Source organism: Pelecanus crispus, chromosome 3 (genome assembly GCF_030463565.1).
Source record: "Pelecanus crispus isolate bPelCri1 chromosome 3, bPelCri1.pri, whole genome shotgun sequence".
NCBI lineage: Eukaryota > Metazoa > Chordata > Aves > Pelecaniformes > Pelecanidae > Pelecanus > Pelecanus crispus.
In genome coordinates, this window is record NC_134645.1 from 20,443,173 (window position 1) to 20,458,385 (window position 15,213).

At 37.8% G+C, this 15,213-nt stretch overlaps 1 protein-coding gene across 1 annotated transcript in view; it reads right to left on the bottom strand.

Annotated features, from left to right (window-relative positions):
- HEATR1 (HEAT repeat containing 1) overlaps positions 1–15,213 on the bottom strand; it is a 39,916-nt gene that overhangs the window by 17,941 nt on the left and 6,762 nt on the right. Inside the window, exons 8-24 of the mRNA XM_075707141.1 lie at positions 14,262–14,395; positions 13,495–13,497; positions 13,337–13,436; positions 12,875–12,985; positions 12,309–12,426; positions 10,964–11,071; positions 10,462–10,557; positions 9,364–9,452; positions 8,290–8,501; positions 7,891–8,012; positions 7,164–7,361; positions 5,349–5,532; positions 4,929–5,077; positions 2,620–2,812; positions 1,909–2,081; positions 1,396–1,563; positions 295–537 (exon numbers count right to left, since the gene is read on the bottom strand). Of these exons, the coding sequence (XP_075563256.1) occupies positions 295–537; positions 1,396–1,563; positions 1,909–2,081; positions 2,620–2,812; positions 4,929–5,077; positions 5,349–5,532; positions 7,164–7,361; positions 7,891–8,012; positions 8,290–8,501; positions 9,364–9,452; positions 10,462–10,557; positions 10,964–11,071; positions 12,309–12,426; positions 12,875–12,985; positions 13,337–13,436; positions 13,495–13,497; positions 14,262–14,395 (2,401 nt within the window). The remainder of the gene's footprint in view (positions 1–294; positions 538–1,395; positions 1,564–1,908; positions 2,082–2,619; positions 2,813–4,928; positions 5,078–5,348; positions 5,533–7,163; positions 7,362–7,890; positions 8,013–8,289; positions 8,502–9,363; positions 9,453–10,461; positions 10,558–10,963; positions 11,072–12,308; positions 12,427–12,874; positions 12,986–13,336; positions 13,437–13,494; positions 13,498–14,261; positions 14,396–15,213) is intronic.

The following is a 15,213-nucleotide window of genomic DNA, read 5'->3' on the forward strand; positions in this document are numbered from 1 at the left end:
TACAGGTCTTCATCTGCATGCAAATACAATGATATTTCTATTCTGTACTTGTCAAAAGGCAAAAATAAAGCAAGCAGCAATTTCTCCTTCTGGTAAGTTTAAGAGAGAAAGTTTTGCAGCCTGTTCGCTGTTTCAAAGACACTACTATGGAGACCTTGAAACTTGTACTAAAAGAAAGACAGCTCAAAAGCTATGGACTCCTTAACACAGAAAGAGTCCTTGTAAATCCAGTCCTAAACACTGCTATTTGCTTTAAGCATAAAAATAAATTAAAGATCTTTCATAAAGCCATACCTGCCCAAGTGCTGTGATCTGAAATGGTGGAATTTTTTCATACATTTTCTTGGCAGCATGTAGACTTTTGATAAATAAATCCAGACTCTGCTGATTCTTGCACAAGAGGGTTGCTGAATATTCATTAAACTTTCCAAGCATGAGATGCAGGAGAACAACTTCATCATTCAACATTGCCTCAGGTTTATTAAAGACCTTCTCTAGCAACCGGTCTAGTCCAGGCAAGAGGTGAGAAAGAATCATCTGCAAACAGAGGAAATTCATAACAGAAATTTTTATCCACTCTCATTTTAACAAACTTCCAATAGCACAGCTTCGTTTTACTGCAACGTCCCCTCCCTGGTAACACACTGCATACAGTAATTTATGCAACAGCTATTCAAGAGGAAAAATACAAGATTTATTGTGAGATTACCATGAGTAGTACATGCTCATCTGCTACTTTGCTATTCTCCTTTGCAGAGCAGTATTGCATATTTTTACAGCACAGAAACAAGGCAATTTCTTTCACCGATTTATGACTGCTGTCTCCTACAAAACCCAAATGTGAGGCAAGAATGCTCATCCTTTCTGCAGTTCACAATCCTTTCAAGACATGTACAACTGAACAGAGCATAAAAATTCATAATTTCATTCATTTTTTGAACATCGAACTCATGTATTTTCCAGCACTTAGAGAATTCTGAATATACTAGATAAGAGGAGGTTAATACATACAAATAAAATTGACAGTACTACCTAATATCTTACAATTCTGTACAGAAAACTCTATATTTGCTGATATCTAACCAAGGTAATAAATTTATTCTGGAAGAATCTTCTTCTGAAACAGTCTTTTTCAGTAACATCAACGGAGCGTCCTTAAGAACTCCAGTGCAAAATTCTGCAGCCTTTACATTCCTGGATGGAGCATGCAAATATTTTATGTTTCATTAAATCATACTTTGCAGCACTACTGCATATTATTAGAGATGTCAACTTAATGCCTAAGAGTCTAATACATTATGAAGTTATTTAACAGCCTTATTACTAAATGAAATTTGATTTCAGCATTTCAGTCAAGTGCAGAACCCATAAAACAACTAGAAAGGTGGCACTTACCTCACCATGGACTTCATGAAGAATTTTCATTAAGTTTCTTGCAATATATGATGGGAAAATAGGGTTCTGTACACAATCAAGTATGCTTTCCAAAGCTTCCAACAATTTTTTCTTCTGGGATTTCTGTTTTGTTTGTGTCTCAAGCTCCTCAAATAGAGTTGCCATGATCTAGCTCATTAACAAAGTAAAAATTAAGTTCTTTCCCTGCAATAAAAATGCCTTAAAACAACATTTATTCAATGCTTTCATAATAATGCAATCTACATAACAAACAGAATTCTTCATCTGTAAACGAACCACAAGTTAATACCTCTTATTTGACGGATATTCTTAATTCTCTGTATGTAATAAATCACTTCAATGTCTTTATAGTCCTTTAAAAAAAAAAATCAGTCTACTATAGTGTACAAAAACAATGAACTTTCCCAGTTAACTTGATTTCTTTTAGAAAAGATGGGAGCTCACAGCAGCAGACAAAACTTGTATTAATGTACACCTTAATAACAAAAATACCTGTCTTATGTATGTCGGGTCAGATATGATCTCTTCTGTCTTTTGCTCCAAATGCTGAAGAACAGGATGAAATAGAGACTCCTTTATCGCTTTCAAGGAATGGAGGCAGTTGAGAGCAGCCCTTCGAACTTCACTCACAGGACTAGCCAAGTTAATCAGCAAAGATATCACCACTGCAAAAAGAGTGAGGGAAGGAAGGAGGAAAAGACAACAGAATAAAGTGAGTGGTCAGAATTTTACTGTATCTGTCCCTGAAGAGGCATTAACATTACTTCAGAATTAAAAAGTCATCTTTCTTCACTATAAACCTCTAGACTACACAAAACCAACATGAATCTCACAGATCCACGGCTCTGAACTTCTCCATCACAGTCCTTATATCTGTGTTTAAGCTCAGAGAGTTCATATATTGCTACTGACTGCCACATCCTTATACTGCACAGAAAGTAAGGTGCCATAACTGACTTCTTCAGCATTGGACCATGTTTCTTCAAGACTTTTAAGATTAAAAAATAGCGGTTTCACCTACTTCCAAGCTTGGGCTAGTAACTGCAGCAGTGAATCAGCAAGAAAGCAAGCTGTCTCAGCCTAGTGCAGATATATAACTAACTACAGATATCCTTCATGGTATAAAATATAGTAAAATTGCACAAAATTAAAAAATACTGTGATTAAGTCTTCAGATGAGAGATAGATACTATTTCAATTTACCTGGAGACGATGGTGATAGCAGCTGTTTCTTTTTTTGGTATGTCTGTGATTCAAGCAGTGCATAGCCAATATATAGAGCATGAGTCTGTAGCATTGCATTGACTTCATAGTTCAGTTGATTTGAAAGGTTGTAACTGTAAGTCCATAAAATTGAAAGGAATTTGAAGAGAACCTCTGAATCTTTTAGATGTACCTTAAATTTAACAAAAAAAAAAAGAAAAAAGAGAAAAGCACTTGTTTAATAACTTTAATTTATTTGGCAAACTACTACTCACATCATCTGATAAACCACCCAAATCAAAGGAGTACACAGAAAGAGAACTAAAGAGTTGGAAACAGTTTTTCTTCTTTTGGGAAGAAAAAGTTGTTGAGTAGATGCTTTTGGGTTAACAGTACTTGCACATGTATACAAGTCCATATGTTACTTAACAGCTGGCTTATTTAGTTTAACAGATAACTTGTAGTCTATAGGTATGTAAATACAAGGGATTTTTTTGTTTTGTTATCATAACAGACAGAAAACACATCCATATGAACATTTGTATAGTGTATCAACTACGCAACAAAATTGTTATATGCAAAATAAAGCACTTGTATTTCCTGTTTTGTGCAGCAGTAATCTTAATATTAAAAGTGCTCTGAGTAATCCCTGACTTTTTCATCAGTCATACAAAGTGATTTTCAGAAGTCTATAAACTAGCATCTCAGAAGAGCTGGGCACCTAATTTCCTTGTACAGCACAGCTTTCTGTGCTGAATATTCACACTAAACTTTATTCTTAGAATTTGTCCTGGATTGGCTGTATAGCCTTTATAATAATAGAGCATGGACCAAAGTTAACAAACTCTGAATCATAAATGTATGATTGACCATCACAGACACAGGTCAGAGTGCCTTCTCCCTCCCCCCCCAATAGTAATAGCTGCTCCAAGAAGATTCAATTCAGTTTGCACACATCTACATCCAATTACCTTAACTTTGCTTCAGGACCTTTCTGTCAAAATTTAATGAGGATAGCTTCTGATTTTGAAGCAGTTACCTTGTCTCTTAATAGTACCCTAAATCAAATTGAAGTTCCTGCTTACTACATGGTCTGGCAATAGCTAGCGTGCTTTCTGTCTGCAAGATGCTCTCTGGAATTCTAAGAGCTCTTCATTCATCAAACAGGAGTGCCCACTCAACAGCCCACAGACGGAACACAGCTTGCCAGAAAAACTGATACAACTTTTGACATACTCTTGCCTATTCTCTTTTCCACAAGTCGACCAAGATCTATGTTCTAGTTATATTAGCTTGTTCTAGAGCAGGCAAAAATATCTTTCTTGTCCCTTTCAAATTAAACACCCTCAAAATCGGCAGTACTCCACAAGTAAAAGCAGCAAGTTACTAATGCAGCTGTTGCCTTCACTAGGTCCTAGGACATTACTAACCCCATTCCACAAACCTTCTGTAGTCCCTCCTCCCTCCTTCTTCTCTTCTTCTGTGCAGCATTACCCAGCTTGCTCAGTCAAAAATCCCACCAAAATAACATCCTTGCTTCCCTGCTGACAGCCTTTAACTAGCCAGGCACTGAATCAATCTCTTTAACAGTTCAGTGTCAGTACAATTTCACTATGTCATGGAATGACTGATGATTAGATAAAGTTATATACAAGAATTAACATCAGAAACAAGTTTTGTTATGAAATCGTTACTATTCTTTTCTTCCTCTGTTTGTGTTTGTCATGTGCTGTTCTTGATGAAACAGAATCAAATTCCAGTAACAGCGGCTTTGTGTCAATTACTTGCTTCTCTTTTTCTCAGAATGTACAGTTATTACTCCCTGTCATCTAAAATCCAGGCTGCCAAAATCCCTTATTCTCTTCACAAAAATGTATCACTTGATGTGGGTGAGAAGACATGAGATGATGTTAAGAGGAAACATGCAATGTCTGCTAAAAGTTTTCCTTTCAATTTTTGTATTTAAAAAGTAACAAATTTTACAGAGAAACTGTTTGCTTTGCTCCCAGATAGGACCAAAGGTTTTGGCTCAAACTTCAAGCTCTTGACTTTGTCCTGCAAATCACTGTTATGTTTTCACCTTTGCCTCAACTGGTCCATTTATTGTTTTTTACTTTAGTTTCCTATTATTACATTTAATTAGGGTTAACTAACCAGCTGAAGCTTAGACTTTCATCTGCTCACGGTACTAGCATGCCACAAGCAGTGTTGCATGATCAGTTCTCCATTTTTCTCAGATTTCCTTAAGATTAGGTAACTGTGTAATAGCTGATGACTAATAATTCAGAGCAACAAATGCAAAATAATACCTTGAATAAGAGATTCATCAATGCTCTGTACTGAACAGCATAGCTTCCCTCACTAGCTCCACAGACAAGTAGGTCAAATAGCCCCAACAGGAGGTGCAGGTAGTCTTGGCTATCTTGATTTAGAGATTCAGGATTCCACCAAGTTTCCTCTGAAAAATACCGGTTATAAATAAGACACAGTGGATGCATATGAGCACCTTCAGAAACCAAGAGAAAACACACATCTCTAGTTAAAAGAAGACAATACATTTGGCTGATTTCATATGCACAAGTAAGTATTCTTACAGATCTCAGTAACAACAAATGAAGAAGGTTAGAGAAGCAAGGCTTGCTTGTTTCCAACAACTTCCAAAGACAAAAAAATTAACCTTCTTTCTTCACTTCATTGATATAAGTGACAGTCAAAACCTTAACACCTACCTTTTGAAAAGGACAGAGGAGGTTTTAGGCCATTAATGAAGTTTTTTAATAAGAACAGGAACATAGCTGATTCCTCTGCATGAGCAGTCTGATCACTATTGAGCTTTTCTATATATGCGGTTAACAAGTCCTGAGGCACCAAAGTTTCCTCTGTTGTTTCAACACACCAGTTTAGGGGAGTTTCCTGTGAATGAAAATTCCTTCTAGTGTATACCGTCACAATTTCATCCAACAGAAGACAGAGATTTAGCGCTAAAATTCAGCAATATCTAATTTCCAACCTCAAAAGAAGTACCCTTACTACGTGAATTACATTTCTGATTTTACATTTAAACTTGCATCTGCAGTTTTGAAACCTATGCCAGCTCTTACTACCATAATTAACAGCATACATAAGTGAGGTAACAGCAAAATAAAACACCAGTCTCTTTAGGAGCTACTCACAGCTTTTTGGGGACATTCAGTTTCATCCTTTCATCTAGCTCTGTTCTAGCAACATAATCCCTATCTTTCAGATATTCACCAATGAATACTCTGAGGTCAGAATAACTAATTAGTATGTATTGCTATGTGTGTGTGAGGGGGTGCACACACAGAAACACGGCCCTGCTCATGTGGGTTTCTTACACACAAAAAACCAAAACAAACTGTTTCAACAACAAAGTAAATCAAGAAAAGCCCAAGGGGAAAGATGCATAAAAATAAGGCAAAGAAAGGTAGCAGAAAGATGCAGAAATACTCTTTCTGAACATTGTTCCTGCCCTTCGGATGGCTCCTCCTTTCGCCTCCAGGTTACCTCCCAACAAGTGTCAATACAACTGCTTATGGAGCTGCACAATAAACCAAAACCCAGCAAATTCAGGAACAACACTTTCAATATTGTTGCAAAGATTTGCTTGAGGTTGCAATTCATAGAATCATAGAATCACAGAATGGTCTGGACTGGAAGCGATCTTCAAAGATCATCTAGCCCAAACCCCCTGCCACAGGCAGGGACATCTTTCACTAGACCAGGCTGCTCAAAGCCCTGCTCACCCTGACCATGAACACCTCCAGTGATGAGGCATCCACAACTTCTCTGGGCAACCTGTTCCAGTGCCTCACCACTCTCATAGTGAAGAATTTCTTCCTCCTATCCAAGCTAAATCTACCCTCTTTTAGCTTACAACCATTAGCCCTTGTCCTATCACTACAGGCCCTTGTAAAAAGTCTCTCTCCATCTTTCTTATAGGCCCCCTTTAAGTACCGAAAGGCTGCAGTAAGGTCTCCCCGGAGCCTTCTCTTCTCCAGGCTGAACAACCCCAACTCAGCCTTTCTTCATAGCAGAGGTGTTCCAACCCTCTGACCATTTTCGTAGCCCTCCTCTGGAACCGCTCTTAGCATAAGCTCTTTTTCATACTCAACTGCATTTCCTTCTTTCCCCTTATTGAAGAAGCCAGCAAAATGTTTACTCAATGACCAAAACCCCTGATATTCCTGAGCCACACAATGACACCACATAATGCCACAGGATAGCTGGTAGAAATGCCCCAAACTTTGTGCCAAGCCCACAGCACTGAAACATTGAATCAGCTGGTGGGATGCTAGTCTAAAGCCCTGGAGTTCCTCATTTTTTTAATGCAGACTCACTAGAGTGGTAAAATGTAAGAGCAATTCTTAATGGCAGCTTCTAGTACTGCTGCCAAGTGTGTGTTTGTGCTTTGAAAAGAAATGAAGGTGAGATTTTCAGTCCTTCTCAAGGTTCCTGAACCTCCAATAAAAAAAAGATTGCTCCATTACAAAGGAAATGCCCTCTGCAAACTGTTTACATCTTACCTCTGCAGGATCACAAGCTCTGATATTTTTTATTTTTTTGTCCAAGAAATGGAAGACTCTGGTAGCCACTGAAAAATAACTTTCCTTCATCTGTGTATCACAGCAGCACTGAACAAGCACTGAACCAATTATATGAGTAGTTACTTTCTGTCTCACGCTGCCAGATTCCGTTTCAGCAACAAGTATCAGATCATCCACCTTAGAAAAGGTAGTGGAGGAAAAACAACAACAAAAAGTCTGTAAGACAGTGGGACATCACTATGACTTTACACCATGTTTCATTTGCATGCCCAGTTAAATCCTTGTTACCTCCTATCATCGGTAACAAACTACTGTCTGCTGTAATGTCCTCTTTGGAACCTGGGAATGCACAAATATCTATTTCTATGAACTACCCACAGGTATACTTGTTTCTTCTCTAGAAATTTTTTTCAGGAAACTAAAAATTCCTGGAATTTAGTTACACTAATAATTTGTCAAACAGGTACTAGCTTTGTTTCTTCTTTTCTTTATGTTAAGGTAGAAAAATGTTTTATCTAGATTCTACTGGGGTTTGTCATTTTTTATATATATATATATGTACACATAAATTTGCCTAGCAGCTTGATGATGGCATACTGATGCTAAGAAGCGCACATACAAAGTTCTTCTATGCCACATTTGTTTTACTGCAGCAACCACCTGGAAAGTAAGATCTCTTAAGGTTAGGGTAACATGGTACACATACCATTTGCAATAGTAAGGAAGGGTCCCCTGAAGTCATGTTTTTAGAAAACTGCAGAATCATTTTCTTGTTGGCCATTCCAATCACCTCTGCAGACTTGCTAGATTTAATTGCCTCTTCAAGAGCTATTCCAAGGAAAAAAATAATAATCAGGCAATCTAGGTATAAAAATCACACATCAAAACACTAGTGGCTCAATAATATTTAGAAATAGTCAGAAAAATACTAGACAATTTCATCATTTTTTCAAAGAGCTTTTTAAAGAACTCTATTTGCACTCATAGCATGATAGCTTGTCAGTGACAGCCAGTCTCCTTCAATAAGTGCTTAGGTTCAATAATCATGATGTCCTAAATGGTCATAATTTTTCTTTTACCGAATTAGTTACAATTAATGCTTTACCTTCTGGCCAACCTTTCAGTAAAGGGTGTAAGGAGCAGAGATCAGATTCTGACAGACAAACAGCCATTTTCCAATCTGAAGACTTTGAATTCGCATTAGTGATTACCATCAAAGGTAACAACTGCATTACTGCTTCATCTAGTAGTTCTTTTTTCTCTTTCAAAATCTCTTCTTTGACTAAAATTTTTATTGCTCGCTCCAGAACCTTGTACCTAAAAGAGAACAAGTATGTTCAAAATCCACTGCTCAATCAAACTAGCAACACTTTTTTGATTTGTTCTCCATTTTCCATAGCAATTTTCTGAATCCAAATAGCAGTGAGAACAAATAAGGAACTCATGGGAAATGGTATGCAAAGAGTTGAACATTTCTCTTGTCACTCAGCATAGATATAGCACAACAAAAAGTATTTGAAGTGAAAAACAGGTTTTAAAGTATTCTTTAGAATTAAATTTTTAAAATTTCATTTATACAGAAAGAATGTAGACTGAAAAAAGGCACAAACATACTGTCCTGGTTTCAGCTGGGATAGAGTTAATTTTCTTCCTAGTAGCTGGCATAGTGCTGTGGTTTGGATTTAGGATGAGAATAATGCTGATAACACACTGATGTTTTAGTTGATGCTAAGTACTGCTTATGCTAGTCAAGGACTTTTCAGCTTCCCATGCTCTGCCAGGTGCACAAGAAACTGGGAGGGGGCACAGCCAGGATAGTTGATCCAAACTGACCAAAGGGCTATTCCATACCATATGACGTCATGCTCAGTGTATAAACTGGAGGGAGTTGGCCGGGGAGCAGCGATCGCTGCTTGGGAACTGTCTGGGTATCGGTCGGCAGGTGGTGAGCAATTGCATTATGCATCACTTGCTTTGTATATTATTATTATTATTATATTGTTATTATTGTCATTACCATTTTACTTTATTTCAATTATTAAACTGTTCTTATCTCAACCCAGGAGTGTTTCTCACTCTTACTCCTCCGATTCTCTCCCCCATCCCACCGGGGTAGGGGGAGTGAGCGAGTGGCTGCGTGGTGCTTAGTTGCTGGCTGGGGCTAAACCACGACACATACCACTTTCCATCCTTTGAAAGATCAGCCCTCTGGAAGATGTTCAAAAGACTTGATACTACAACTTCTGGATTGACTTTTTTCCTGAAAATCTGAAAAGTAATCAAGAAAAAGAAACAGAAGTATAATAAAATACACAATAATTTACCATATCATAATGGAAAATGCATCTGCTATACCAAGTTGAAACAGGGATCAAACATCACTAATTGCATTCCTATTGATGATCATGTAATAAAAATATTATCAGGGCAAACAGAAGTTATAAGGCTGCCAAGTATGCCCTCTTGATATGCTAAAGTACAGAGAATTTATCAAATGCAGAAATGTTTGGTAAAATTGATAAACAATAAGCAAAACAGTTTATAATTAAATAAGAATTGCTTCTACTTTACAAAGTACCTGGATGACAAAAATATAAGGTACATTAACAAAAAATACTAAGTCTAAAGAAGCAGTCATGTGCTTCTATTCCTATTTTTTAGTGATTGAGAATGAATGAACACACAAGACCAGTTATACTACTGCTAATAATATTCTCCACTACTACGAGCAGAAGCAATAAAGACTGTTACTCCAGCTGGAAACAATCAGTACAATGCATACCAGAGTCCTATCCAGTAAACCTGAGCTGGAGTTTAGTACTTTGCCACTATCAACTGATCAAATGACTCTCATATGGAAAAACTCAACTGAGCACTTCTCACTAGCGTAATGACTTGTCACTGCACCATTTTCCATCCAAAAGACAGATGACATGGCTTGCATTTTCATAGAAAAATGTACAGGATAAGCAGGAAGCACACTTCAAATAATAACCAAAGGTTAAAATATGCTTCAGTAGCTACATAAAAACCATCAATAAATTCAGGTTAACTGCAAACACTTTGGGAAAGATCAGGAAGCAGAAATTTGGCAGGGAATTGGAGGAGGTAAACAACACAAGCCTCCTAAATTTGTGCTGTTTCATCCTGTTAAAGGACAAAAGTCATACACTAAGGACATGAGTAGAAGAAGGGCAGTTACAAAGAATACATTCCAGACACACATATTCAAGACCAGCTAAAATCTCACCTGACCTATCGAAAGATACACACTTACCTCCAAAGAACTGAGAGCAGACATTACAACATCTTTGTTGTCATCCTTGAGCCGACCAAAAATTGCTTCTTCTATGAAAGACTGATCAAAGCCTTCCTGAAGAAATAAAGGAAAAGAAAGACCCAAAAGAAAAAAAATAATTTGTTGGTGGCACAATTTACAGGCTTTTAATGGAATATCTGAATCCTACTACAAGAAAAGTGGTAATATCATCTAAATTAAACCTCAAATAACAGACTAACTTTCAACAACAAAAGGAAGAAAACCAGAAGTATCCATTAACTTATGTTTTATCTTAAGCAGCTTAATAAACAACAACTACATCTGGACTCCAAAATAGGAGGAAAAGGTGACAGAAGCCTACTGAAAACACCATGAAAAACAGTGAGGATGACATATGAATAGTTTAATGTACCGCTTCAACTGATATGTCTGGCAAACAGCTGTTTGAAGACATTATATGTTAAGTCAGTTCTGTAAGTGAGAGATTCAGGACACAAACCTTTGATGTTTCAATAACGTCTTTCAAATGCTGAAGAGCCAGGAGCCGCACAGCTGGCTGAGGATGATTCAAACTAAGCAAAAGGGAGGTATCAGAGTCTTCCAGAAACTGAAATACAGATTTCAGAGTGACTCACTACACGTTAAAAATACTAAAGTATTTTTAAGTATAATTTTAAGTATATATAAGGATAACAGGAGAAATTCTTTCAGCAATTTTTTGTACCAGAAAAAACCCTGTATAGTTCACACCCAAAAAGTGTCAATTACAGAACAATGCTGTTGTATAACTATTTCAAATTTGGTCTTCTTCCCTTTGACAGACAGTTTTCGGAATATAGCTTGAAAAGTACAGTAAGTCACAGACACCTTTTTGTCCTAGAAAAGCACTACACTTATCTAAGGATTCTGAGAAAGCTCTAGTGACAATATCAGTGTGACAGAGCACAGACAGAAACTGTTAAAAAGGCATCCCTGCCAGTCCAATTGTGTGCAGTTATCTCAGGAGCCTTAAAGGCTAGAAGAGAGTCATATGCCTTTGTTCTGCATGCCTTATTTTTCTGTTAATCCACTTGTTACTCAGTCACAGCATCTGTGCCTTTGTTAAATCAGTACAAAAATACAGGAAGCACTTCTTTATGTAGTTTATCATCTTTTCCTAAGTGCTTTCAATCTTTCAATCATTGCGAACAACAGTCATAATACTAACCATCTCTTAATAATACATTCCTCGGACAGATCTGTTGCACTCATGGTTATTCTGTGTTAGGCTGAGTTTCAATTGCTCTTCAGAAATGGCACAGGAAGAACTCTGTAGTCACTCTATTCTTCCATGTTATTGACTGCAAACATTCATAAAATCAATGCAACAAAAAGGACCGAGCCACCTTCTCTCAACAGTGATAAAGTTGTCTGTCAACTTTCCCAAAACAGACACCTCTGACACTGACAAAATCTTTAAGATGAGGCCTTGCTGGGCACCACCACGTTGTCATTATCGACCACTACAGTATATGTTGTGGCTATATTCCTAAGGAAAAAAATTACTGATAGCAATCGGGGCAGGTGGAAATGTATAAATTTTAACCATTAAAAAGAGCTCATGCTCATGACTGTTCATGATAAACACGAACTTAAAAGATCTGATAGCTTTCGATATTACCACAGTTTTGATCAAGCCCCCCCATAACATCACATTTAAGTAAGTTGAGGGTTGGGGTTTTTTTTGTGGGAAGGGTAGAGATTTTGTTCAGAAAGAGGAAGAGAGGCAGAACTTTGTCCGAATATCAGCCTTCTGACAGTATAATCAGATAAGAGCTACGATCACGAACTGAGCTTCCACCTACCTTGTATTTGCCACAGCTTAATGAAAGAGAAATAAACTGGTGAAAAAGATTTTGGTCAGTCTCATCTGTGCAATCTTCCAGATGCTTCTCCAACACAGAGTCCAAGGCTTTAGGATACCTGCCAACAGACAAAACCCCCAACATTTTCCACAAAAGCATTACAGTACAACATGTATTTACTACAGAAATACAGGGAAACACAAGGAAGCTGAATGCACGTGCACTCATTGGAACCAGCTATTTTAAGTAGCTTTGCAAAGGCAATCAGCCATTATGTCTTAACACAGATGAACAATATGCAGACCACTAGGATAAATAATGAGCAGAAAAGGTCATGCTACACAGCAAACAGCTGTACAAAGCCAGTAGGTCTGTGTCCATGTGATAACAAAATATGTAAGAACAGATCAGCAAAATAAAATCTGGACAAAGATTAGGAGTCAGTTATATTTTTACTGTATTTCTTTGGGCAAGAATATTGTGCTTACTACACCCAATAAGGCAAGATCATAGCTGACATCACCACTCTACAGATTGTGGGTCTGTCATAGAAAAATGGAACTTACTTTCTCTCAAGAAGTCTGATAAGAGGAAGCATCTTTTGATTGAGTGCAGCCATTTTGGTGGGATTAGATTCAATCTCTGTACCATAGGAGAGAAACTCTTCAAGAAACTTGCTAAAAATACAAACAAAAGAAAAAGCCACCATTTTTTGGATAGTACAGTTTTCACCAATGTTATAAAGCACACTGCTGAACAGGTTCGGATCAATATGCATTACTTATTACAAGTACAGATTTGCTCCTGGCCTGAAGTTTCACTCTATCCCGCAAGCACTCCCACAAGTGCTAAAAGCATGGCTCTTCTCAATTACTGAATGTTTCAGTTTCAAAATCCAGGTTTCAAGTTAACTTACGAACTCAGAAAAACATGCCCATATAAGGCTAATGCCATTGTCAGGAATTAGTTGTTATTAAACCAGAAATTACTGTAGTACTGCAGAATAAAAATAATTGAAGTTAACTCACGAAGCCAATAGGTGATCTAAATCCTTTTCCAGTGGTATACTCTGAAGAATAGCTTCAAGATATCCGATGTAAATCTGATTCTCTGTCTCCTCAGATTCTTCTTGTTCCTCTGAGGACAATGCATAATCATAAAAGGTGAACAACAGTTTCAGAATAACCCCCTCATACTGATTAAAGTTAATAGCTTGTACAGGCATCATCACCTGGTGAACCAAGCACACAGTTTGAAGACCGTAATGTTCACTGATTACTAGCACTAACTCTCTGCATGCTGCTCGCAATGCTTTATATCAACGCCATTAAAATACCAAAGACTGTATTGCTACCAATAAATTCAAGTATGCTTTGGAACGTTCCAGACTTGCTACCACAACCTGTGCCAGCAACTCCCTACAGCACTCCCTGGCATGAATCTGGCCCTTTTCAACAAAAGAGCTTTCCCAATCATGATTTGGCAGTTACAAGCCCACAGTGCAAACAGACTTACTAGTACAGACACAGGCTACTACTGCATGCCAGTCAGCCTCGCCGTCCTGGACTGTTCCCAGGCACATTTAATTCACCAGGTAAACACAGATCTCGAACTACATACGGACTACATGTAATCTACCTAAAAATTATTTTGCAGTACTACAATACATCTCTAAGAGTCAGAGATTTCATACATCTAAATTAAGTTTCTGCTGAAATACTGCAAATCAACACCTAAATCAAAGTGATATACATATAACAATGCCTAAAATAGCCTCCTCTGTAGGACCTGGAAAACCAAAACTCAACACACACACAAAAGCTCAATCAGGTCTTCACATGTATTGGCGCAGTTTTAATGGCAGAAGCAACTAAAATTACACAGCTACGACATTGACCACAGCCATCTGTCCCTCAGACTCAAAAAAAACTTTAAAAATGTAAGTTAACTTACCTGTATCACTTTTCACGACACTGCAAACAAGGTGAGGCAACAGGTAACGCAGAAGAGGAGAGATATCATAGCCTGCTGAAAGGCCTTGCAAAACTGTTACCAGTTCTGGGGTTTTGCACAGATAATTAAACGGCCTGCACAATGGAACACAGAAATGAAAAAAAAACCATGTATGCTCATTTGGGTTACAAACACTTTCAAACCATGCAGACTTCCTAAGGATTCAATTTTCAGCATCAGGTAACAGCCTCATTGTAAACAAACACTGAAAAGATTCAAAGGGTTCCACTTCCTGATTGCCAGAGGTTTATTGGCGCATTTAATATCTGAGAAGAAAACAGGGTACTGCCAGTCACGTTGAGCACAGCTGCTGCAATGGCACAGCAAACATATCTATGCTTTTGCGAAGTTGGTAGTACAAGAAAAAATACTTGTATGGATTGCATGAAGAGACAGCCTCATATTGCAAGGAGCATATCTATTACCCAGCAGCAGCAAAAGTAAGGGAGGAGAAGTAATAGCTCAATGACAGGAGATCCTCAGAGAGTAGAAGCAATGTCCCTTCCTGCTAATAAAAAGTTTCTCTCATCTTGTCTCCTTTTATATCCACCAGGCTGGATGATGCACAATGGATCAAGCACGCCTCTCCTTAGATCCTCACACCTTAGCTTTTAAGCCATTTTCCTCTTCTATGACTATGTTCAAGTATCTGGAAGGTAATCACTGTACTTATCCTAGCAAATATTTATTCTATTGGAATACCTACACTAACCTCTCAGGCAGCAAGCAAACTCCTTGTAGCATGCAGGACTTTCATCACCGTGTTCAGCTGCACATTAACAGCACTAGCGAACTGTATCAGGGCAGGGCAGACAGATCGACGGGAATGAAATACTACATGTGCTTCCAGAAGAACACCTGACTTGGGGGACCAAAGAAGTGGTGGTATACA